The sequence below is a fragment of the Ctenopharyngodon idella genome, chromosome 22 (genome assembly GCF_019924925.1).
Source record: "Ctenopharyngodon idella isolate HZGC_01 chromosome 22, HZGC01, whole genome shotgun sequence".
Taxonomy (NCBI): domain Eukaryota; kingdom Metazoa; phylum Chordata; class Actinopteri; order Cypriniformes; family Xenocyprididae; genus Ctenopharyngodon; species Ctenopharyngodon idella.
In genome coordinates, this window is record NC_067241.1 from 6,249,670 (window position 1) to 6,276,974 (window position 27,305).

General features: G+C 35.7%; 1 protein-coding gene across 2 annotated transcripts in view; it reads left to right on the plus strand.

The window, feature by feature from the left end:
- The window catches only part of noc2l (NOC2-like nucleolar associated transcriptional repressor), a 30,409-nt gene that overhangs the window by 1,013 nt on the left and 2,091 nt on the right, over window positions 1-27,305 (plus strand). For both annotated transcript variants that reach the window (XM_051880352.1, XM_051880350.1), the window contains exons 2-17: window positions 654-782; window positions 1,883-2,087; window positions 2,248-2,361; window positions 2,810-2,924; window positions 3,011-3,104; window positions 3,193-3,271; window positions 3,370-3,480; window positions 3,604-3,717; window positions 5,386-5,574; window positions 5,868-6,007; window positions 6,683-6,794; window positions 12,078-12,191; window positions 15,539-15,640; window positions 16,346-16,489; window positions 22,911-23,024; window positions 24,045-24,171. In XM_051880352.1, the coding sequence (XP_051736312.1) occupies window positions 654-782; window positions 1,883-2,087; window positions 2,248-2,361; window positions 2,810-2,924; window positions 3,011-3,104; window positions 3,193-3,271; window positions 3,370-3,480; window positions 3,604-3,717; window positions 5,386-5,574; window positions 5,868-6,007; window positions 6,683-6,794; window positions 12,078-12,191; window positions 15,539-15,640; window positions 16,346-16,489; window positions 22,911-23,024; window positions 24,045-24,171 (2,003 nt within the window). The remainder of the gene's footprint in view (window positions 1-653; window positions 783-1,882; window positions 2,088-2,247; window positions 2,362-2,809; window positions 2,925-3,010; window positions 3,105-3,192; window positions 3,272-3,369; window positions 3,481-3,603; window positions 3,718-5,385; window positions 5,575-5,867; window positions 6,008-6,682; window positions 6,795-12,077; window positions 12,192-15,538; window positions 15,641-16,345; window positions 16,490-22,910; window positions 23,025-24,044; window positions 24,172-27,305) is intronic.

Here is a 27,305-nt window from a genome sequence, read left to right on the forward strand (position 1 = left end):
TGTGCTTGCTAAAGAGTTGGTTGGACGTTGTTAATCTTGTGAAACTAAACTTTTTCATAAGAATTACTGTTACAAATAATAAAAAAAAAAAAAAAAAAAAAAAAATACAGTGTAACTTCAGTATTCAATAACTTTCTGAATGCACTTTTCTTGACGCTTTAACTTAAGCAATAGTAGCGTTAGTAGTCTAATGCTTCATTGTTAATAAAACTGCATTACGAAATTAACTGCTCTTTTTTGAATATTAAAGTCAAGTTTAATTCTCGGGACATGTCAGTCTTGTAGAGTAGGGGTTTACAATCTTTTAGATTTCATGGACGTAAATATCATAATACTCGTGTGAGGAACCCATAACCTAAAATTTAAAATTCAACTATATATTTTCATGTATAAAGCCCACATTAATACTGTGAAAAATTAGTATTCTAGTACTGTGATGTTAGATGTGTTATTTATTTATTTACATCACATTTAAATGAATTACATAAAATTCATTTAAATCTAATTTATTATTTGGTATTTTAATCACATTTTTATTTAAATTCAATTGTATTTATTTATTTATTAGGCTATTATTCTATACAGCTAGCTAAGCATACTGTAAACAAAAACGTACTGAATGCTTTAATGATGTTTCATCTAAATTTGTGCAGGAAGTTGGAGGATCTCAGTGTGGATGAGTTCATGTTATCTGGGTTTGATTCTGATGAGGAAGATGATTGTGAGAATGAGGAATCAGCACAACAGAAAGGAAAAAATAAGAAACCTGCACCTCAGAAGGCGTAAGTGTGGCCTTATAATTCCAGTGTCTCAGTTTTTATTTCCATTCTCTGTTACATGCCTCAGATGTTTGAAGAGCATATACTCCCATCAGAACGGGAGGAACCTACACTACCAGTCAAAAGTTTGGAAACATTACTATTTTTAATGTTTTTGAATGAAGTCTCTTATGCTTATTAAGGCTGCATTTATTTAATAATAAATACAGAAAAAACAATAATATTGTGAAATATTATTACAATTTAAAATTATGGTTTTCTATTTTAATATACTTTAAAATCTAATTTATTTCTGTGATGCAAAGCTGAATTGTCAGCATCATTACGCCAGTCTTCAGTGTCACATGATCCTTCAGAAATCATTGTAATATGCTGATTTATTATCAATGTTGGAAACAGTTGTGCTGCTTAATATTATTTTATAACCTGTGATACTTTTTCAGGATTCTTTGATGAATAAAAAGTTAAAAAAATATCAGCATTTATTTAAAATAGAAATCTTTTGTAACAATATACACTACCGTTCAAAAGTTTGGAGCCAGTAATTTTTTTCTTTCTTTTTTTTTTTGAAAGAAATTAATACTTTTATTCAGCACGGATGTGTTAAATTGATAAAAAAGTGATAGTAAAGATTTATATTGTTAGAAAAGATTTATATTTTGAATAAATGCTGTTCTTTTTAACCTTTTATTCATCAATGAATCCTGAAAAAAGTATCACAGGTTCCAAAAAAAATATTAAGCAACACAACTGTTTTCAACATTGATAATAACTGAGTATCAAATCATCATATTAGAATGATTTCTGAAGGATCATGTGACACTGAAGACTGGAGTAATGATGCTGAAAATTCAGCTTTGCATCACAGAAATAAATTATATTTTAAAATATATTAAAATAGAAAACCATCATTTTAAATTGTAATAATATTTCACAAAATTATTGTTTTTTCTTTCTTTATTATGAAATAAATGCAGCCTTAATGAGCATAAGAGACTTCGTTCAAAAACATTAAAAATAGTAATGTTTCCAAACTTTTGACTGGTAGTGTAGTTAGATAACATGTTGTTTCAGTGGTCTAACTCTGATCAACTATGTCACAGGTCTGTCAAAAAGAAGGGCAAGGCATCTGAGCACAAGGGCCAGCTATCAGCGCTCAAGAGCAAAGACCCAGAATTCTATAAATTCTTAGAACAAAATGACCAGAAGCTCCTGAATTTTGATGATTCTGACTCTGACCTTGAAGACGAGAATGAGGATGGGGATGAAGAGGAAAGGATGTACCACAAACTCCCTTCTCAACTGGAGGTCAGCCATTTAGTTCTTCCTAAACAAGTTATTAATTACTTTTTATGTTGTAAATTAATTTTTTTTTTTTTTTTACATTTTGCTGTGAATTGTGTGTATAAATAGAAAGACTGTGTGTGTTTTCCTTGGGATTTGAACCACAATTTTTATGTGACACTAGGAAGCTGATGATGATGAGGAGGAATCAGAAAAGGATGCAAAACAGTTAAAATCATCTAAACAAACTACCAGGGTCACAGAAGCAATGATTGAGAACTGGAGAACTGGACTCAGGGTAACATTTTTATCTTATCCTTTATTCACTATGTTTTCTTTTAGGAGCATCTAGATGAATCAGAATGAGCTCTCATTCATTGTCAAAAGACAGTGTGGGGTTTTTTCTCTTTTATTTCAGTGCTTAAAGTCGATATATGGAAAATATTTTTGTTTATAGCAAATGAAAGTTCCTGTATATAATTACATAAAAAAAACTAAAATGTACATGTTCCATTATCATGGCTAGCTGTATATTTTGGAACTGACACAAGGGGGAGCAATTGTTATTTATGGTGAAGAATCACCAATCAGAAATGAAAGTTAGGGCAAGAGCAGAGACACTATCAGTTCCATTCAAAAGTTTTAGTGTTTGTGTGTATGCTTTTTTGCTTCAAATCAAAGTGTAATGTTGTTGTTCATCTAGGAGCTGGTTTGATTCATTGCTCTTTTTATGTTTTTGTTTTCAGAAAGAGCCCACGGCAAATTTGATTAGGGACATCACACAAGCCTTCAAGGCTGCTGTGGCTACAACGAAGGGCGAATCTGATGAGCTGTGTCGATATACTATCTCAGACAGCTCGGGTAACTAACCGTCTTATTTAGGGTACTCGCTTACAGAACCAACATGTTTAATGTGCTCACTGACAGCCTCTGTTTCTCATTTACAGTGTTTAATTCCCTCGTTCTGTTCTGCATAAAGGACATGCATGCAGCTCTGAACAAAATGCTGAAGCTCAAAGCTCCAGATAAAGACCAGAAGAAGTAACAGACCTGTTCCTCCTGCTGTATTGATGGACATTTGAATCTGTCAGATGTCTTTATAAAACATTGTTTTCATCTGTTTTTTCAGACTAATACTCCCATCCTCAAGTCCTAGGTGGCAGAAAAATCAGATTGATATTAAGATGTATGTTGCTGGTCTTGTTAAGGTAGATTTACTTTTCCGTTTTCCCCCACAAAATCTTCATAAAAATTTTCAATCTCAGTGCTAACATGAAATGATGTGTGGTCATTTTTTCCTCCTCAGCTACTCTCCAGTTTAACCCAGGCCACGGTCATATCTGCAGTTCTCCGTCATGCCATCCAGATGGTGCCGTACTACCTGTGTCTGCCAAAACAGTGCAGGCTCTTTCTCAAAGTAAGCGCTGCAAATCGATGACACTAACTTAAAGACCAAAATGGTGCTCAGTGCACTGAGATAAATAGTTTTTAATTAAACAAAAAAACTCAGCATATGTGGTGTTTTCATTTGTGACCCTAGAGCCTGATCAAACATTGGAGCACAGGAGAGGAGACTGTGAGGGTCCTGGCCTTTCTAGCTCTAAACAAAATCTGCCGGCACAAACAGGAAATCCACCTAAACACTGTTCTCAAGGTAAGTTTTACAGCACATTGTAAGATTATTGCACATTGATTGCATGTTATGAGATTTTCTTTTGCATTAAATGTCCATGACCATATTGTGCATTGCAGTGGTGCTGTCATATTTTTTTCTCAAAAAACAAATAAAAGCAGCTAGAGAATATGAGTTAACAAAAATAATGCTCATAAAATGAAAATTGAGATGAATATAGTAATCTACATTATGACAGTAGAACTATTGACTGATGTCTTAAATGACAAACTGATTAATTGGTTGACCTCTATAGAGCCTCAGCTGTATATATATAAAACACACACACACACACACGTGTGTATATATATATATATATATATATATATATATATATATATATATATATATATATATATAGTCAAACCAAAAATTATTTAGACACTAGATATAATTGAGTGAGGATAGCAAAATAAAGTAAACTGTGACATATTATACCCAAAAATTCTTCATACAGTGGACTACCAGAATTGATTACCAAAATTGATAAAAATTTGGGACCAAAAATTATTCAGACAAGTTATCTGACATAATTAAGATTATTTTTTTTTCTGACACAGTTTTTTAAACTATAGTGAATAAACTGTAATAATGAATGAAATGTTCAAGATGTCTGAATAAATTTTGGTTTGATTTAGGTATTCCTACCCAATACCTAAACTTAACAACTACCTTACTAACTATTTATAAGCAGTATTTAGGAGTTTATTGAGGCAAAAGTCATAGTTAAAGGATTAGTTCACTTTAAAATGAAAATTACCCCATGATTTACTCACCCTCAAGTCATCCTAGGTGTATATGACTTTCTTTTTTAAGACGAATACAATCGGAGTTATATTAAGGTTTATAATGGCAGTGCACGGAAACCATCTGTTTGACGCTCAAAAAAGTGCATCCATCCATCATAAACATACTCCACATGGCTCTGGGGGGTTAATAAAGGCCTTCTGAAGTGAAGCGATGCGTTTGTGTAAAAAAAAGATCCATATTTATAAAGTAAAATAACTAGCTTCCATCAGACTGTCTTCCGTATTCAACTTATACTTCCGTATTTCGAGCTTCAAACTGCCATTATAAAGCTTTGGAGCATCAGGGTGATTATATAACTCCGATTGTATTCTTCTGAATGAAGAAAGTCATACACGCCTAGGATGGCTTGAGGGTGAGTAAATCATGCAGTAATTTTAAGTTTAAAGTGAACAAATCCTTTAATAGTGAGAATTGGACCCCAATCTGAAGTGTGACCCTTTTTTTTTTTTTTTTTGAAAGAAGTGTCTTACACCAGGTTCAGATTTGTGATTCTCTTTGTACACAGCTATACAATTGTTCATAGACGTATTCACGTTTAAACACACTATTTAAACAGTGCAATATTCAATTCATTACTTCTATATAGATTTATGTATTAAGAATTATATAAATTCGAAATAGAAATCTTTTGCAACATCATAAATGTCACTTTTGATCAATTGAATGTGTCCTTGTTGAATAAAATATTAAACAGTTTCTTTAAAATCCCCAAACTTTAAACAGTATTGTGTATTAGGGGGGAAAAACGTATCAACTAATACATTTGTACATGATTAGTAATGATGAAATACTTGTGAAGATGACATGGTTCATTAGTAATGGTGAGATTTCTGTTTTCAGCAATTGTACATCGCCTACGTACAGAACTGCAAGTTCACGTCACCCACCACTCTTCCAATGATTAATTTCATGCAACGGACTCTCTCTGAGATGTACTCACTGGACACACAGGTGTCCTACCAGCATGCCTTTATTTACATCCGTCAGCTAGCCATCCACCTCAGGAATGCCATAAATTTGAAGAAGAAGGTAGTTTGAAGTCTTGACCACATTTCTTCTTTGTTGGAAAAAATGACGATTTGAAGTTAACATTAAAACTATATTTACTTTCTTAATCTTGATTTTATAGTGAATGATTCATCTGTGCTTGTTATCCCAAAGATTTTTATTTTCCTTTTCTGCTGACACTTTTAAATAGCTGTTTAACTTTGTTAGGCATTGTTCTAGCAAACTCTTGTTTACCCACTTTTCACAGTTAAATTCTTGATTTGCTGATGTCAGCTTTATATTGGTCTGTATTTTTCTGTTTTGTGCATCTTCAGGAGACTTTTCAATCTGTGTATAACTGGCAGTATGTGCACTGTCTGTATCTGTGGTGTCGTGTGTTAAGCACCATCTACCCCAGTGAGGTTTTGGAGCCATTGATCTACCCACTGTGCCAAGTCATCTCCGGCTGCATCAAGTATGATGTTTTTTTTTTTTTGTTTGTTTGGTTAGTTTTTTACCTTTTTTTTTTTTTTTTTTTCATAAAACGCTCTCTCTTTCACCCACAAATGAAAGATTTAATATGGACGTATTCTGCCAAGCTCCAAATATAACACACAAAAACAAGACAAAGTAGTCCAAGTTCCCCTGAGTATTGAATATAAATATTTTCACTTAGTAGAAACTTAAGTTTTGATCTGTTCCTTGCACAAAGATTTTGTATTACTTTAGTAAATGAATCGATTTTATGGTGCGTTTTTGTCATTTGTGGAGCTTGACAATGTCAGGAAGAAATTCATTAATGTTTGTAATGATATGAAGGTGAATCAAAGATGACCATATTAATTTTTGGTTGAACTAATCCTCCTTTAAATGACGTTTTTAGGTGAACTTGAAGAACAGTCGAACTTGACTGTTTTTACCAGCAGGTGGCGACATTTACCATATTTAAGTTTACAGTTTTCAGTATGTCAACTTGAGCTCAGAACTTTAGCTTTGAATACTACATTACGTTTTTGCTCTGAAATGTGAAGATCTAACAAAAGATAAAATCGTATATTCAAAATATATGCTAAAAATCCACATTATTTGTTTACTTACAGAAATTCAGGTCAATAATGGCTCCATGATGTGTTTGTGTGTGTATTTGTAGGCTTGTGCCCATCTCCCGGTATTACCCTCTGCGACTGCATTGCATCAGAGCGATGATCCTGTTGTCTGGCAACACCAAGACATTTGTGCCTGTCTTGCCCTATCTGCTGGAGGTGAGACTGACATATCATACCATCATCACATTCACTATTCTGATGTCTTCCTAGCATCTCCCTGGCTGCCTTGAATAAACAGGTTCCCATGTGGGTGGACGTGGTTTGGACATGAGAACTGTACCCTTGGCGATTGTCATCACAGTTGTCCCGCTTTTTTTTCAGCTTTTACAGTTAACTATAAAACTTCAGTATACTCTGACCTTTCATCACATCTGAAGCATAACAAGTATTCTTCATATGAAGAATCTGCCAATTACTGAGGTTCACTTTGGCAGTTCTGCCTATTGTAGAACATTAACCAAATACACTAACATTTATAAGTTGTGTCAGTTAATTTTTTTTAAAGGAATTAATACTTTTAATCAGCATGGACTCATTAAATTGACCAAAAGTCACAGTAAAGAGTAGACATTTATAATCTTACAAAAGGTTTCTATTTCAAATAAGTTCTGTTCTTTTGGACTTTATATTCATCAAAGAATTCTCTCCGCACATAGTATACGAATGCTTCAAATCCGCTAAATCCCAGCGTCAGCTCATTCAGAAATACCGGTTCGTTGGCAGAAACCACTAAACACCACTTCCCTTTGTCACCAAAAGCCTCTAAGTCCACAGAACCGGAAGACGCAAATCAAATCATATGCCGGCTTTCCTTGTTTTTTCAAAAATTTTTTTTTTCCCCAAAAGTTTTTATCGTGTTTTGTCATTAGTGGCAATGACAGGATTTTGTGAGTAGCACGTAAACACAACAGTGTTCTTTTTGCTGCTGTAAAACTAACAGAAACTGACGTTTTACTATGTCTTGTTCAGTGTTGGGTAAGTTATTTCAAAAAAGTAATTAATTACTAATTACATCATCAATGTTGTATTTAAAATACTTTTCTAATTATTCTGTCTGAAAAGTAATTTAATTATTCAATAAGTAACTCAACTCATTACTTATTACTTAGTAAAATACCTATAAAACTTGACCGGATAGACAATAGAAAGGAAATTCTTCTAATAATTTAAATATGAATCAAACATGGAATAGTTTAGTCTTTTATAGCTTTTTAAAACATTTTAGCTTTATTAAAACATACTATAATACTTAATTTTTAGTAACAAATAGGGATGTCACGATACCAAAAATCTAGTAGTCGGTACCAATACCACTAGAAGTGCACAATACTCGATACCAAAGTCGATACCACGGTAAAAAATATTTAAAGATACAAATAAAACAATGCTATATATTTTTTTCAGGTAGGTCTAATAGTAAAAATACCACAGAAATTGAATAATCAAATATAAAATAACTAAACATATATTAATCCTTATTAAAGCTTTTCTTTTGTTGTTTGATTATCATTTATAATACAGACAGCCAATAGTAGATGGTAGCATGTTTTAAAGACAATATGCTGTTACACATGCTGTTCACATTCACATAACCAACGCAAATATACGATAAGACGGGCATTTTGACGTAACTGTGTGTATATTTGAACGTTTATGTGTAATAAACCGCGAAAATGTGACACTCGCGAGAGGCGGCTACGTGTGTGCGCTTTGGTTGAGAGTGCACTGACTGAAGACCGTCTCTCAGAGAGCGCGCACAGTTTTTTCTCTTTAGGACATAGCTTACATTTTACCGTAATGTTCTTGCTTACCTGTGTCAAAAGTGAAGTAACAGGAATATTTCCATTCTGCAAAACAGCCACTCGCTTCTGCCAACATCTTCAGACAGCGACTACACAGCCAACTGGTGCAAAGCTGCGAACTCACGCGCAACTCACTACAGCTAACGATTTTAAAGAGGCAGCGTTCACTTTTAACTTTATTCGACAAATTTAGATTTTAAATTCAATATTGATTTATACAGAACTGTTGAACTAATTTACAGTATGTAACGCAAGTACATTATAAGTAACTGTAATTAAATGACCTAAAAATGAACAGTAATCCCTTACTTTACTTTTTCAGTGGATAAGTAATTTAATTACAGTAACGTGTTACACCCAACACTGGTCTTGTTGTCCAAAGAGGTAGAAAAAAGCACACATGGACTTAGCTGGTTTTGCAGCAAAAGACTGAAAATAAGGCATTTCAATAACTGACTAATAACCTTTTCATTGCCATTAAAGTGAAATTACTGAACCTAAACATAGAAGCATGGTAAAAAAAAAATGCTCATTTAAAAGAAAAGATGTCATATGGGCTTAGAGGTTTTTGCATCTGAACTCTTCAAATGTTTCTTGAGCAGCAAATCAGCATATTAGATTGATTTCTGAAGGATCATGTGACACTGAAAACTGGAGTAATGGTGCTGTAAATTCAGCTTTGCCATCATAGGAATAAATTACATATTAAAATATATTAAAATATTATTTTAAATTGTATTGTTTCACAATAATATTGTTTTTACTGTATTTTTAATCAAATAATTGCAGCCTTGGTGAGCATAAAAATCTTACCAACCCCAAACTTTTGAACACTACTGTAGCTATTTATAAACAAACTCACATTTGGCCTTGTTTCACAATTCCTGATGGATCAAACCAAGTCCAGCCTAAAACTTCTAAATCTGTCAGATTACAGAACTATGGTGGGTTGTTAACAGGAAATGGAATTTACATTTTCTATATTTTCTGGTTATAAAACCTTTACAATATGGACTCTCCCTAATATCGCATCTGGCTGGAGACTAATTATTAAGAAAACCCACCGACTAGTCACTATTGGAAAATCGAAAACCAAAAAGACAAGACAAGACAGCCTACCTAAACGGTCGACAACCTTTGAATTAAAGACGACAAGACAAGAGAGATCAGAGTGTGCGGTCTGCATGAACGCGCGTCCTAATGTGTGCGAACGCTGCGCATCTTCGTTTTTGGGAGAAGTAGAGGTCACAAACTGTCAACATTTTCCACAGTGTGAGGCGAGTGACAAAACGTGTGTGTTTGTGTGTGGCTGGCGTGGGCCCCTGCGGTGACAGCTGTTGTGAGAATAGAAGCGTGGAGGCGACAGCAGCCGAGACCAACGGAAGGGAGGGATGGGGGATGGGGGGTGGTCACTGCTTGGCTGCGATCTCCCACCAGTCCTGACCATACTGCGATAAAGCCTGGGGGGGAAGAACGTACGTGTGTGTGTCCGTATATGTGTGTGTGTGTATGAGGGAGGTCTGTGGTTCTCACTCAGCTCTCAAATGTGTTGCGCAGACCACATCCTCTGTCAGTGTGGCGACTCCCACCGACCCCCTTCTTGCTCCCTGTGTTTATTTGTGATGCAGTCCACTTCCTGTTTTCGCACTCATGTTAAAAGTAGGCGTGCAGCGATGTAGAGTAGGGCATCTCTCTTTATTTTTCTCTTTTCCCGCTCTCTCTCTCTCTCTCATTTTATCTGAGCTCTATGATTTTGAGCTTCCTGTTGCAGTAGCCCCTGAGCGTATCAGGTTGGGACCATGCGCCACCGCTTCCTCCTGTGTCCCGCAGGCGACACCACATCCGTTGTTTGTACAGACCAGCCGTCCATGAGCGCATACACACACCTCGCTGATTCTAGATGACCTCGTCAAGCACTTTCAACTGCTCTCAAATGCAGAAGCACAGAGTCATGTGAGAGGTCACAACCATGTACCAAAGTATGCGGCCTGACTGTTTGCAGGCGTGACAGCAGGTTTCAGTCATTGGTTGTGGAATAAGTATGGTAAAAAGTATTCATTCTAGTTCATTCACTTTTTTTCTTTTTTCTTTTTGTTTGAATATTGGAAATAATTTTACAATAATTAAAAGGCAACAAGTTACTTTTACTACATGGCAGATTTTGGTAACATTGTTTTGCACTTCCAGCTTTATGGGCAAGTTAAAGTAGTATTAATACAATAAAATTGGTAAATCGGATACATTTTAATGAATCCGTTCATGCAGACTGTTCATGTACACTATTGTTCAAATGTAAATGTTTTTAAAATAAGTCTCAGATGCTCAACAAGGCTGTATTTATTTGATCAAAAATACAGGTAATATTGTGAAATTTTCTATTTTATTATTTTTAAAAAGTTATTTACTCTTGTGATGTCAAAGCTGAGTTTTCATCATCATTACTCCAGTATTCAGTGTCACGTGATCCTTCAGAAATCATTCTAATATGATGATTTGCTGCTCAAGAAACATTTCTTATTATTATCAATGTTGAAAACAGTTGTGCTGCTTAATGTGTTTGTGAAAACTGTGAAATTTTAGGATATCTTTTTAAAAATCTTTTGTAATATTATAAAAGTGACTTCTTATCAATTTAATGCGTCCTTGCTAAATAAAGTATTCATTTCTTTCAAAAAAAAAAAAAAAAAAAATAGTGCAAACCTTTGAATGGTGGTGTAAATTTAAAAATTATTCATGATTATTTTGAGTCCTTGCAGTTCTCGCACCATGTACTTAGTTTTATTCAGTGGAAATTCAGTATTTAGTGTAAACTTATCTAAAGCCGGGTGCACAATGTGTGATTTTGGCCACGATTTGGTCGTCTGAGACAAATTTTGAGAATCCTAAAAGATTCCTGTAATCCTAGGCTAAAATCTGTAGTCTTTGACTGCTAGTTTGACATGTTCACCGACAGCCGATTAATGACCGTTGCGATCAAATTTTTCCTCCAACGAAATTCTGGCGGTGTCAGAAGATTTGGCGCACAGTCCTGCAGTGTGACTTCTCCTATGACAAACGTCAAATTGTCTTCATTTTTTCAAGACAAGCCGTGATCAAAATTAACGCTAGAGATGTCTTTGTTAGCCACCATTTTCTAATGTTTTAGTAGTGTCATATAAATACTGCCAAAAAAATAAGGCCTGAAATCGCTTCAGTTATACAGAGTTTTTTTTTCCTTTTCTCGCACTACTTATTTTTCCTCTAGGTATTTCAGGTTCTTCTTTTAGCAATATTTTTTTTGTAGTCATTTGTATAATTTCCTCATAATACTTCTTTTACTTCTGACCTACTCCTATAGATCAGTTAATGAAGAAGCAGGTCATCTGTATGTATCAGGTGGTAGTTAGCTTCAGTGTAGTTGGCAAAGTTTAACTACTTTGAGTAACTTGTTCGGGAAGCTGCAGTTTGTTTCAAAGTAGCTTCTCCAACACTCGTCTGTACACCTGAGTTAGATTGTATACTTTAAGTTACTGTAAGCCCTTGAGTCTTTCTCTAGTTTGTGTTTGGGTTACTGCTGTAGTCTTCTTTGTGTGTTTCTGTGCACGTATGTCTGTGATGCAGTGTTCTGATGTATCTGTTTGTTCACTCTGCCCCTCAGATCCTCCAGCAGGAAGACTTCAATAAGAAACCAGGCCGCATGAGTGTAAAGCCCATCAATTTTGCAGTGATCCTCAAACTCAGCAAGACCAATCTCCAAGAGAAGGCTTATAAGGTGACACATCCTGTACATCTTTGAGTTTCAGACTTCATACATTATACATGTTCTATCAGTTTATAACTATCTATACTAAATGTTTAATTTGACTAGTTCTTTACAGGGATAGTTTGTCCAAAAATGTATATTTTCTTAAAATGTGTGGACCATTCCTTCAGTATTCTGAAGCCTTATGATAGCGATGTGAGATACAGACTGAAGATTTGTCATTTTCACTGAAAATCTTGACATTCATCCTTGCATTTCTTGGTGCTTTCATGTGAGTTTATGAGAAGTAGTAGTGTACGATTCGTTAATTAATGAATCAGCTAATCAATAATTTAAAAAGCGAAATTTAAACGAGCTTAAATATTTGAATTGATTAACAGCCCTAATTCATAGTGAACACGTTCACTGTATAACTTAAAAATAAATGCAGATTCCTTGGGTTTTTTTAGTGCCCAATAAATTGTTTTGGAAATATATTGTTGATCTCATTTTTAATACGGTACACTACCTTTTTTTAATGTTTTTGAAAGAAGCCTGCTATGCTCACAAATGCTGCATTTATTTGATCAAAATCCAGTAAAATAATTACATTATTTATTATGTATTACAATATAACATTTTAAAATAATTGTTTTCTGTTTTTATACATATTATTTTAATCACAGTTATTTAGTACTGTTATGGCAAACTAAATTTTCAGCAGCCATTACTTCAGTCTTCAGTATCACATGATCCTTCATAAATCATTCCAGTATGCTGATTTGGTGCTCAATAAACATTTATTATTATCAATGTTGAAAACCATTAATAACACTTAATATAACGCTTAAAATATAACTTCACCGATTTTCAACCCGCTTTGTATTGTTATAATGTCAGTAGTATATGTAAATGAACAATGTTTACTCATTCTCTGTGTTACCTGGAAAGAGAATTCACATTTATTTGTCAGTAAAAGTCTCAAACGCAGTCATCCGGTGGACTTTTGACAGCTCCTGGGCTTTCGTGAAAACTTTTGGGCTTTTCTTTGAATTCTTGCACCTGGGAACACTACAAGTTGGCACCATTATGACTAAAAGTTTGCTAAGAAGCATTTCCTACTAAAGCATTTCCTACTATTTGACTTTGGTCAAGCGTAACCATAGCAGACTGGTGGGAGTGGCCTTGGATGGGAACATGCCCAGTGCATTATGGGTGTTGAAATTTTTCCTACCTATTTGGCAAAAGGGAAGACAACAGCCTCTTTTCTTTGTTTCATCTAGTCAGGTAGTACATATATATATATATATATATATATATATATATAAAAAAAAAACAATAATAAATTTGCCTTTCTACTGTATAAATCAGCCAAATTTTATTGAAAGTTCATTTTGCCAGTAGTGAAGTACCCACTTCTTAAACACTTAATATTTTTGTGGAAACAGTGATTGATTTTTTCAGGATTCTTTGATGAATAGAAGTTAAAAAGAACAGCATTTATTTGAAATAGAAAACTTTTTGAACATTATAAATGTCTTTACTGTTATTTTGATTAGTTTACTGCATTCTTGCTAAATTAAAACATTAATTTCTTAAAAAAAATAATCAGTCTCAAACCCTAATGGTACCATAAATCCAAAATAATGAGCAAAGAGACATTAAAATGAAACTAAAAACAATCACTTAAATGCATCAGATAAAGATGGCCCCTCCTCTTGGGCCAGGAGCCTGTCATGTGTTCATGCTGACTGGCTGTAACTGGATTGAGGTTAGGAGATGAAAGCCCGAACACGCTGCTACACAGGCTAAAGCGCCGCGCGTCGTGTCGCTGCCAAGAGGATTGCCACACAAGCTGCAGGGATTATCCTGCTCTCCTGGTTGGCACGGGGAAGCTTTCCAGTACATACACCCAGGCCAAGACACCGCAGCCACAGGCCCCCCGAGACGCCGCTCCACCCTTGCTGTCTGGGATCTCTGTCTGACTTACTAAATCTTAAATATTTCCCAACTAGTAAAGGCAGTTACGAGAAGGGTTTTCCCGTTCCATTGCGGAGGAATGTGTTTGTGAAGGCTGCGGCTGTGAATTTTAGGTAGGGCAAAGGATTTAGGTCCGATCCCTGCCCTAAACCGGGTCAGGATTAGTGTGAATGCTTTTATGCCAGGTGTTGAGTAGAGGTGTGAATACTTTGTGGGGCGGCATGGCAGCCATTTCTGTGTAGGGAAAACTTTTTTTTTTCCCCATGTATGTAACCACCTCAGGGACACTAGGCTACTGCAACTATGACTTTGTTTTCATTTTTAATTTATTTTTGGTCTTTTTTTGTCATTTTGACTTTTAAGTTATCCATTAAAATAGTTACATTTACACTACATTTAGAAATTGGGAGACAGTAAGATTTTTTTTTTTTTTTTAAAGAAATTAATACTTAACAGACAGTCTTGCTAAGCAAGTTAGCTAAAGTCGGGATGTTAATTGCAACCCTGAGTTACGTCGCTGTCGGGCAGTAACCTTGTATCTCCAAAAATGCTACTTTTCAGGAAATGGAAAAAACTCTGTGTTTTTAAGGGGGACCTATAATGCCCCTTTTACAAGATGTACTATAAGTCTCTGGTGTCCCCAGAATGTGTCTGTGAAGTTTCAGCTCAAAATATCCCACAGATCATTTATTATAGCTTGTCAAATTTGCCCCTATTTGGATGTGAGCAAAAACTTTAAATGCAAATGAGCTGCTGCTCCTGGCCTTCACATACTCAACAACAACATGGCCTCAACCCCTTTGTTGCATGTTCTCTGGGGCGGGGTTTATGTAAATTTTATGGTTAGTGATGTCACTAACCCAGGAAGAAGCTCATTGTAGTCCCTACCAGCCGTTTGTTATAGTCCAGAGAATTCTTTAAAAGAAAATATCTCTTGCATTGAACTTTGAGCGTTGTAACTTTGCAGACATTGTTTATACTCTAACAGCAACATAACACTAACTAAAGTTAAAAAAGTGAAATCATAATCAACCCTCAACCAAGATAATCAAAGACCTCCTGTGGTGAAAGTCAATTTTAATGTTGTTTATATGTCTATGTGGTGTTTTTAATATGCTTTAAGACAAACCGTTTACAAATTCATCAGTCAGCACCACTGCTGAGTATTTTCTTCTTAAAACTGAAGTGTACCAAAGACTCAAAAATGCATTTTGAAACCCCCCAGTTCCCTACCGTCACAAACATGTAACTAATTCAACCTAATTCCACCCGAAAGCGACGATGTCTGGTTTTATGTTTTATGGTGTAGACATTAAAGGTAGCTCTATCTAGTTTCTTGCCTGAGAATGCGTCCTGTGTGTTGAGTTTTGAATGTCTATGTGTTTTCACTCTTCCAGGATGGTCTAGTGGAGCAGTTGTATGACCTCATTTTGGAGTACTTCCACACTCAGGCCTGCGCCATTGGCTTTCCTGAGCTGGCTCTGCCCACCATCGTTCAGGTACTGTTCCTCACTGAACAAATGCTTTTACTCATTCACTTTTCTTCAAGTCATAATAAGTGAAAGTTATGGAGCATGTACACCAGTTGTATTTAATGGTTGGTTCTCATTTCCATTTTTTGCTTTCATATTCTCTGAAATATGGTTGTAGCAAATACTGGGCCCACATTCTCATTGAGAGGGGATGCCCAATTAGTCCAGATCTCACATACAAACCCACAGGCTGTAGTCCAGCTTCTTTAGTTCTCACACCCCAACATACACATCCTGATACACCAGCAACACAGCATACACATACACCGCAGTGTTAACACTAACATGGCACGCAAACACACTTCTTTCACCATTACTTCTTTCAGCCCTCTCTCACACACACTCTGGCCACATCCTCTGCTCTGGCCAAAACCGAGCTGTTTAAAAATCCGGTTTTGAGTATTTATTCTTTTGGCCCAGTTGAGTTTATTTATAATATCCAGTCCCGGTTCTTCCGTACTTTTCATTGGCAGAATTTGAATAACAGATTTAAGTTAAAAATTGGACATATGAATCCATACAGAGAGTTATTAGAGCTGTATTAATGTTTCTCTTTTTTTAATTATAGTTAGAAATTCTTTCTGCATGTGGCTCCATATTCACGTGGTTTTTATGATATTTCATTTGTTTGCTCTTTCTCCCTCCGTCTCTCTCTCTTGTTGGTCTCCTCAGCTGAAAGCATTCTTGAAGGAATGCAAAGTGGCCAATTACTGCAAGCAGATGCGGCAGCTGTTGGAGAAGATACAGGAGAACTGCAGCTACATCACAGCACGAAGGCAGAAAGCTGCGTTTGGCGTGGCTGATCTCACAGCTGTGGTGAGTACATGAGATTGTATCAGAGGTATAGAGAGTACCCGGTGTAGAAAACCGTACTTGAGTAAAAGTACAGATACCTTACATCGAAAATGACTCCATTACAAGTTAGAAGTAACCAATTCCAGTACGACTTGAGTAGAAGTCTTTTAAGTATCTGATTCTAACAGTACTTAAGTATTTTACTCATACTAAATGTAGGCTCAAAGATGCACTAGTCCTCAACACCTGAGAGACATGCCAGTGAAAATAAGAAGCAATTGATTTGTAAGATGAGAAATCATGTTTATTTTGAACACCTCAATATTGCAATAAATCAAGGTCGACGCAACAACCTTTCAAACGTCTACAAACTCTCAAGTCTCAGTTAAGCTTAAGTGCACAAAAATGCCATACGTAAACCAATATCCGTCAAAAAGGTCTCGTCAATATAGCAGATAAATAAAATAATGTTAAGTAAAATTAAATAGTCAATGTCTACTTGCACTAGATGTGCTGGTTTCGGCCTCATTACCGGCTGCGGTCATGACCTCATATCCTAAATCAAACAACTGTGATTCAGAAACTACCTGCTAATGCACTCGTATTCACGTAAAGAAGCCTTGCTGACAAGTTTAGATGAGTTAAGGCAAAACGCACAAGATATAGTACCGTCAATGCCCTTAGATGGCGATATCACTTCTTTATATCAGAAACAAACTGCTGCAGAAAAAGTTAGGTGCCATGCAAAATGTAATGTGTAATTGCATAACTCATCACAAATCTACTGGAGTAAAAAGTACATTTACTTGCTCAAAAATGTAGTCAAGTAGAGAGTAAAAGTTGCTAATATCTTTGATACTCAGTACTACTACAAAGTAGCCAAAAAGATGCTTAAGTACAGTAACTAATTACATTTACTCAAATACTTTACACCTCTGGATTGTATGTATTTTTATAGCAGGAATGGTTGTTGAAGTCAACATGAATTCAAAATGGATTCATTTGCCTTCTTAATACATGTACCTGGTCTTATTATTCTCGATACAGCTATGATTTAATCTATAATTATCACATATTCCTTTAGAAATGTAGGCCTTGTATCAGAAAGACCGCACAGATGGGGAAAAAAATAATATTACCCATTAATATAAGTTTTGAATGATCAGCCCTACATTATTTTTCACAGATTTTTATTCACTTGAAAATTCATCACATCACTGTAGATGAGTGCTTTGTGTCTTAGCCTAAACCTTTGCAGACAGATTATTCTACCTAAATTTTATATATACTGTATAACAATGAAATATTTTTTATATTTATTATTATAATATAGCATGTATATTATATAATTATATTTCAAAGTTTATTTAATATAATTCATAGTTTTGATTCAAATCATTTTCATATTTAAAACTTTAATCCATTGGTGCCCAATCCTGTTTCTGGAGATCTACCTCCCTGCAAAGTTCAGCATTTATCACCCTCAAGTTGTTCCAAACCTATATGTTTTTCTTTCTTCTGCTGAACACAGAAGATATTTTGAAGAATGTTGACAGTAGTCATTCACTTCCATAGTATTTTTTTTTCCATACTATGGAAATCAATAGCAATTGTTTGGCTACCCACATTCTTCAAAATATCTTCTTCTGTGTTCAGCAAAACAAATAGGTTTGGAGCAACTCGAGGGTGAGTAAATGATGACAGATTTTTCATTTTTGTTTGAACTATCCCTTTAACTGCTTTAGCTTTCATTGAATGAGTTTTAACATCTTTATACATTTGTTTTGACTTACGACTTCAAGCCAAGGAAGTTTTTTTCTCCTTTCTAAGTTTTTTCCATTTACACGGTGACCATAACAGCACTTCTAGTCAGACATTTGTGAGCTTTGGGACCAGACACGGCAGTCAGATGTTTATTTTAGTTGTAAAAGCAGACTTTTATCCCTGTAGTTCCTCCTCTTTCCACCCACCTCAAACACCACCCTGCCTTCCGTCCCCTCGCAGGTGACTGCTGGTCACCCACAGTCTTCGTCTGTGTTTGCATGTTCAGAGCCCTGCGTGTTTACGTGTGAACACATCTGAATGTGTGTTGCTGTGGCCAGTTGAAAACAGCATGTGGCGGTTGGCCTGAGGCCTAGTTGACCACACCACCTGCAGGTCAGGAAGTGCAGTCACAGGTCCTCAGACAGACACACACGGCCACCGTGGCACGGAATACTATTACGACCGTAGCCTGATGCTGGGTCGGTGGCGGATATGAGAGCAGATGAAAGTAATGGAGCGGAAAGCTTTCTAATGCCATTTCTCTCAGCGAGAGACTCTGAGGAGGACGAGCAGACATTAAGTGCTTTGTTTGTGAGCGTCTGGTATCGTCAATCCAGTAGCATATTGAAGAAGACTTTGTGCTTGCTGTCCAGGATTATTGTAGTTTTGAGAGTGTCACAATTTTCTTATTTATTTTTTTCCAATTTTAGTTAGTTTTCATGGTGCATAAATCCTATATTTTTTATTTTATCATTTATTTTTTGAAATAAATTGTAATTTTAGTTTCATATATGAATGGGTTAGTTGCATATGGCTGCCATATTTGATTTCCGATCTAGTGAGTGTGTGCATAGACACTTCCAGTTTTGCCTGACACCAGTGCAGAGAGCCAGAGAAAGGTTAAAATGATCTTTTATAGTAGTTTATAGAATCTATCATATCACTTAAAATAAAACTAAGATCTGTATTACTATTACATGAGTTACTATTACTATTACACCAATGGTTTTTGGAAACGCACGCATGTAAAAGTCAGGTGAATGACTTAAACTGACTTGGACTCATGGTGCATACTATATGCATAATGTCTTATTCCATGACCAATTATCCCTATTGTAAATATACAAATATGTAAATATAACTAAATAAAATTTTTTAAAAAAAATAGCGAAACAATGTGTAAAAACATTAGTTAGCTACACACCCATCAAGAAATAATTTATTTCTCGAAAATATTAATATTACATGCACTTGTTGTGTAACATTTTAACTGAAAAATAAGTATAAAAATATCTTAAAATGGTTATACCCATATACTGGAAACTTGTTACCTACCTGGGTCAGAAAAATGTTTTGTGCTTCCCTGAGAACAGACTTTCAAACACTGAACATTATATGCAAACCTATAATAATTAAATTACATATGAAATAATACAAACAGCAAAAATAATGTTACCAAATAAAGTTACTAAAACATACACTGAGTCCATATCATATTATTGCTTAAATATGTCTGTGTATCGATATTTCTGTTGACAATAGTAAACATTAGATCTTGATGAGAGTAGTGATGTTCCATGCAGAAAGAGAGGGTGGATTTGAGCCATCTAGTCCCCCAGCAGTCAGAAAAAATCAGCAAATGTATATTACACACTGGAGTGTTTTGTATGAATTAAAGGGTTAGTTCACCCAAAAATGAAATTTCTGTCATTAATTACTCACACTCATGTCGTTCCACACCCACATAAGACCTTCGTTTGTCTTCGGAACACAAATTAAGATATTTTTGATAAAATCCGAGGGTATCTGATCCACACATAGGCAGCAAAGTCATTGCACCTTTTGAGGTCTAGAAAGGTACTAAAGACATCGATAAAATAGTCAACGTGACTACAGTGATTCAACCTTAATATTATGAAGCGACGAGAATACTTTTTGTGTGCAAAAACAAAACAAAAGTGTCAATACTGAGCCCGCGTTCGAACATAAACATGGAAGCTCTGCAATGAAAATAGCATAGCAGTATGACGGGACAGACGAATTTGTTGAATAAAGTAAGTTATTTTTGTTTTGTTTTTACGCACAAAGTATTCTCGTCGCTTCATAATATTAAGGTTGAATCACTAGAGTCATGTTGACTATTTTAACAATGTCTTTAGTACCTTTCTGGACCTCAAAATGTGCATTGACGTTTCTCCCTATGTGTGGATCAAATACCCTCGGATTTCATCAAAAATATCTTAATTTTGTGTTTCAAAGACAAACAAAGGTCTTACGGGTTTGGGACGGCATGAGTGTGAGTAATTAATGACAGAAATTTCATTTTTGGGTGAACTAACCCTTTAAGAGATCCCTGTGGGTTTTCAATAACCACTGTGCCTGAATCGCAAAATCAACAGGAGAAAGAATGAAAGATAATCTCAGTGTATCTCGATGAATTACACAATAATATAAGAATATTTTCTTTCGTCTCTAATAGACCACCATCTTTTCTTTAATTAAAAAAAAAAAAAAAATATTCATTATATCTAGCCAAGTTATATATAAGTTTCTCCTTACAGTAAATGCGAACGTCGCTATGAGCGGAAATAAACATGCACACACTCACACCGCCGAAGCTCACATGCACCATCTTGTGCTAAACATCGCATATAGAAAGTGAACTGTTTTGGTTTTTATAAATCAATCAGATGGCCCCCCCCTTCCTGTCTCTTTAGCGAAATAAGCTGGATCATACCATCTGACATTGATTAGAATTAAAAATATAAATTAAATTAAAAATATAAAATTACTTTCCTTTGTAGTTCTATTTAGATTTTCTTTATATTGTGGTACACATTTTTTACTTTTTCTTTTTTTTATTGCTAGTTTTTGTCTTCATAACAGTTTGTTAACAATAAAACCCTGGTGCTGACTGGGATGATAATGATGAAGTTGGTGGGGAGAAAAAAATGAGGGGACGGCAGGGGTGAAGGTTGTGGGAGAAGGTGAGAAGTTGCTTCCTCTCTGGGGCGAGATCTCTGCTCCATTCATCTCCATCTCCGCTCTCATTTGTCACCCCTGCCGACGCACAGCCCGTTCATCTCTCCTCCCCGCCCCTCGCTGTCTCTGGAACGACTCGTGCTTCTGATAAATATTTAAGGCCGTTTAAGACTGAAATGAAGGAGGGGTGGACGGGTCTGTCTCTCTCCTCTGTAATGTTGAGCCGTAGGGAGAGATGCAGTAGGGCAGAGCATGCAGACAGCATGGCACCACGCCGGGGTGCGTCTGTCGCCGGGCTCGGGCCAGCAGGAAAGATGTCCTTTAGTAACGAGGGTGGCATGGCAAACTTCTCACCCAGGCACTGCCGCCAGCACAGCTGCATAAAGCCGCATGCCCCACGGATCAGTCCAGCAAACAAATATCTGTCCCTGTGGGTCGTACCAGTGCCTTCAACAGTGCTAGTACTACCACACTATGACACACTTCACACAGAGGTTAAATATCTACCTACCTACACACATACCACCCTGCCTACATAATATTATGTTAATATTATTTATATACTGCTATTAGTTTTTATTAATATTTATTATTAGCTTTTATCTTTATATAATTAGCTTTTATCTTTATATTTTTAATTTAAATTGTTTTTATTGATTTTCTAATGTGCTTTTGTCTTTTTTTTTTTTTAAATATTTGTCTAAATAGTTTTCATTTATATTTATTTCCATTTTTTTCATCTATCATGATACGTACTAATATTTACATAATTATTTTACCAGTACTTAAGTTAATATTGAGCATAGACACTATATGCCCAGCTATTTTATTTATTATTATTGTTATTATGCTTATATGAAATATCAACACTATTAAACTTGAAACTCTGTCACCCTCTTGAGCAGCAAGGCTCAATGTGTTGGTATACTAACCATTGCAATAGCTTAAACATAAAGTGATCACATCAGGATTTCTTTCTAGAATGTGCGCAGCAGTCATTGAACAGATGCTTCCAGTTTGCCAGGGAGCTTAGCCTCACTGGTCATGTACACATCTGTTAGCTTTGTTTGGGTCTGTTGCATCAAGGAAGGAGCATATTGCGCCTTTTTATTGCTTTGATCATTTTCACTATTCTACAAACCACTGCAAATTGTTATAAATAAGTTTAGCTAACTGTAGACTGAAGTTGAGATTTATTACGGCCTATTGGATTTGGAGGTCAACTAATCTCATTTTACCTGATCAATATCATCCACAAAGACCTTTAAGGAAAGGTTGGCAGAGATTCACTCTCTTATACCCTCCCCTGCACCTTTATCCTTCTGCGAGCCACTTATTTTTGCTGTTTGAGAGAAAAGGTGTGCACCTAGGGTCGCTACCTGGTCCATTTCAGTTTTTGAAAATTGCTATGATCGGCTTGATACTTCATTAATATTACTTCAGGGTGTAGAGATGGGCCCTACAAACTTTCTATTTTCTAAGATGATACTGGCCTGCTCTGTTTTTTAGGGGGTTATTGATCCACAATAACAAAAGAGGCCTGTGTACACTAGCCATGTCTTACAATTGTACTCTTTGAGTAACTTTATGGCTTTATTTTGTTTTGAATGTGTATTGAGATCTCTTTTGTTTAGCTCTCCTATGGGTGAACATGCAATAACATTCATTGTGTGTTTTTATTTTGGTGTGTTTACAGGCGGCCTGGGAGAAGCAAGTGGCAGAGGAAGGCACCCCTATCACTAAATATTACAGCCAGTGGAAGAAACTTCGCGAAAAGGAGATTCAGTTAGAGATCTCTGGAAAAGAAAGGGTAAAAATCCACAGCAACTATTACCATTAGACCAAAATAATCCAAACCACACCTTTCAGAGGAAGCTGGATTTAGATAGATTGGAGCTGTACACTCATCTTTCACCAGTGGGAGCCGCAGTACAATGCTTTAGTTTGATCTTCAGAAAGAATCAAATTATTGTGTTTATATGTATTGAGACGGCTGTTTATCCCAGTGCTATTTTAATGCTAGTCTTATATGAAACACAGTTGTGATCATCTTTGTGAAAACTGTAGTGCTGGTTTCTGTGAAAGCACCTACTGTGTGTGTTCTTGTATGTGTGTGGAGTTGGAGCGTGTCCATAGGGAGATAATGGAGATGACACCAGGCGGAGTGTTGGCGTCTAGGAAGCGGCAGATTGGCGGAGGAGGCGGCAGGGCTAGTGCTACAGGAAGAGTATTATAGCGCTCAGGGCTGCGTCCCAGGCTTTGATCCACCGAGTCCCCACGCTCAGATCTGATTACCACTGCCTCCCTCCTGCCTCTACTGCCTCTGCCACTTCCTCCATCAATACACACACATACTTATATCCTATTATGTTTTTAGGGGAGAATATAACTTCTTGGTTTCTAAATTCTAAACTTTGTTTCCCCAATACTATTATTATATTATATTAAATTATAATATTTTATAATTTGAATCCTTAGTATTTAGATTTCTAACGAATACTCTCAGCAGTGACTGATTTGTGACATCTGATGTTAACGTGATGGAAGGAAACTCGCAGAATAGCTCATTGTACAGCTAGAAAAAAACACTTCCACTGTTTGTTGTGTTTTTTTGTTGTGTTTTTTGGGTGGGGTGGTGGGGGGCTAGATGTCTCAAACAGATTTGGCCTTAAACTAAATCTTAAAAAAAAAAAAAAAAAACAAGCATTTCATTAGCATTATATTCTCATTAATGTCATATCTGCAGTTTTTGTTCACGTTTTTGCCAGTTTTGATTAATGACAGTATTTAAAGATAATATTTTTCTCTTTTCCATCGTTTTTTAATTTAGATGGAGGATTTGAATCTCCCTGAAATCAAGCGCAAGAAGGCTGAAGAGAAAAAAGAAGACAAAAAGGAGTTCAAGGGTCTTTTTGATTCAGATAGTGACGATAATGACGACCTGTTCCAATCCAAAGGTACGACTTCAGGTTAATATATTACTCTGTTCCCACATTGCAACTAATGTATATACCATACTAACATGTGCAATGGGAAGGATTTTTGTTTTCCTGTAATGCCTTTCTTTGTCACTGGGAGGCTGTAGTCCATTGCACTGCGCTGTCAGAAGATTCTCATCTCAGAGAAATACAGAAAGTGTGAACCTAACAGATCTATTGAACTTTATTTTACTCTGACTCAGATTAAATATTGTATTATGCTTCTCTATAGCAGCATTTCTGCGTGAAATGGGATGTTTAGCAAGAAAAAAAATGTAAGATGGGTCTTGATTTTCTTCATTGTCTCTTTATGTCAAGATTAGAGGGGAAAGCTGTCAGCTGAAGGGGAAAGTTGTTTTAGAGGTGGTACAAGTTAACATTTTTATGAAATATTATAAAGATAAATATTCTTTCTGTATTCTTTTAATATGTGCAGATGAATCATGTACAGAAAGATAAGGAATGTATATTAAGAAATCAAACTCAATTTTGATTTAATTGACCCCCATGTTAAAATGCCCAACATTACACCAGAAAAAAACATGTTTACAGCCTGGTACAAATTGTGGTTTGGCTTTGAAAATTTGATTAATAATCTTAACAGTTGACATTAAATATTTAGAAATGTTTCCAGTAGGAAACTATTACATCTATAATAATTCAAAAACAATATACAATAATATAACAACACAAACGTGCACAAAGATGGACACAAAATATATCCTTTCCATTTCAGTTTTATGAGCCCTCTCTCTCTCTCTCTCTCTCTCTCTCTCTCTCTCTCTCTCTCTCTCTCTCGCTCTGTCTGTGTGTGAATGGATCTCAGTGGAGGGCAGGTCAGCTGTCAGACGTGCACTTGCCTCTCCTCTTTAACTCTATATCTGGAGTTGTGTGCTGGGTCATGTGTCGGACACATGCCACACTCTCCCACTCCTCCCGCCCATGAGCCGACAGCCGCAGAAAAAGTCCCATGGAGGTTGGAGGCAAGAGGAAGGGCTTTTTTTTCTTTCTTTTTTTTACATCTGGTGCTCATTGTGTGGAGTCCCTACAAATCTCTCTCTCATTCTGTCTGTCTCTCGCTCTCTCTTACTCTGTTCCCTCTTACAGGAAGCTTTTTTTGCATACTTGGATCCCAGTGGGGGTTTGTAATTCAAAACATTCACTTGGAAAGATGTTAGTGGCCGCTCCTTCACCACACGGCTTAACCGGCCCCATACCTCCAGCGCTTAGACCCGGAGAACAGAGTCACATGACCTCTAATATATTAATTTGTGGTCTCGGTTGCATATTGACAAACAAAAAGCCCTTTTTTGTTGTTGATTTGTTGTTCTGTTCTACTCTTTTACCAAACCAACAAATATATTTCACTTTTCCACACTTTTGATTAAGACATTTTCACTTCTGCAGTTTGTTTTATAGCAGTCACAAGGCAGAGCTTCAGTATAAGCGGCTGTAGAAGTAGAAGATGGCAGGAAAGGACTAGAGTGGAGGTGGAAGGAAGAGGCTGTTATTTATAATGTCATTTTACATTCGTATGGCATACCAATATTTACATGTCCGTACCCCGGATTCTAGGATAATACAACTTCTGACTGTACATGACTGGTTTTGCTGGAGCTTGTTTTAAAGCAGGTAACTTTAGTAGTCAATCAGTTGCTAATGGATAGTATAATACACATATAAATCAAATTTACTGACAGATAGCTTAATGTGTACAATATTTACTTAAAAACATAACAGAACGTCCATTATCTTTTAGGTATTTTTTTATAGTAGTATTATCCCCCTTTAGTAATATTTTTATATCCTACAGGTTAGTTTTATAAACCCTGATGCACATTTAAATTCACGCATTAAAAAAAAATTGTTCTTTTGACATTTCTTTCCATCAAAGAGTCCTACAAAAAAAATTTTCCACAAATATATTAAGAAGTAAAACTGTTTTCAATACAAGAAATGTTTCACCAAATCAGCATATTAGAATAATTTCTGAAGGATCATGTGACATTGAAGACTGGAGTAATGATGCTGAAAATTAACATTTAAATAACATTTTAAAATATATTACAAAAGAAAACAGTTCTTTTAAATTGTAATAATAATAATAATTCATATTAATAATTCATCCACTCTTGAAAAGAGAGAAACTTTCTGTAAATGCACACTGTTTCTCTTCTTTTTACCTATAATAATTGAATGGCTGTCATTAAAAAAAAAATCATACTAAGCTTGTTTACAAGTCAAATTAGTTTTGGTACGGTTTGGTATGTGCTATATTCAGGGAAACAAGGACTACTATCAAATAAAAATAAAGAAAATAAGAAAAACTACAAGCAACAGCACAAATAAATACAGTAGAGCAAAGATAGAAATAAAATAAACAGTGCTTTCCAGGTTTTTCAGGTATCTATCAATAGTTTTCAGGCACAGAAATTGAAGTAGCTAATCAAATGTGAAACAATATTGCATATAATCTTCACATTATAAATTAAATAAAGATTAATCTTATATAAATTAAGTTACAAAAGCTATTCAGTCAAGAGCAGTGAGTGATTTCCTTGTCTTTTGTTGTTTGATTAACATTAAAAACATACAGACAGCAGGAATATTAGGCTGCTGTTACTTTAAGACAATGAACGGATACAGTACACTGATACTGTACACATGCATTCTTTCTCAAGTGTTTTAAGTTCGCTTAAGACATAACCTACTATGTTTGCTAGGATACTCGCCAAGATGGGCATGTTGACATAATTTTTGTGTGAATTTGTCTGTTCAAGCGCAAGACTTGGAAGAGAACTCAATATTTGCGTGCTGTTCACGCGCTTCCATGTGCGTGCTTCGGATGAGTGCACAAATCTTCTCAAGAGTTCTCTTTCGCGTCTTGCGCTCGAATATTTAAATTAGCAAGGCTTAAATGACAGATAGCAACGTGTGCTGTTCAGGTCTCACCTGCGCTCGCACGCTATCAACACCCGGGTGATGACTGCGTAAATGACCGGTCATATATAGAGCATACGGCACTCGCATTGAACAAAGTTTAGGGGAAGCCAGAATGCGTATCCATCGACAGAAACATGTATTAGCCTAACTCTCTGTCTCGGTTTTATTTA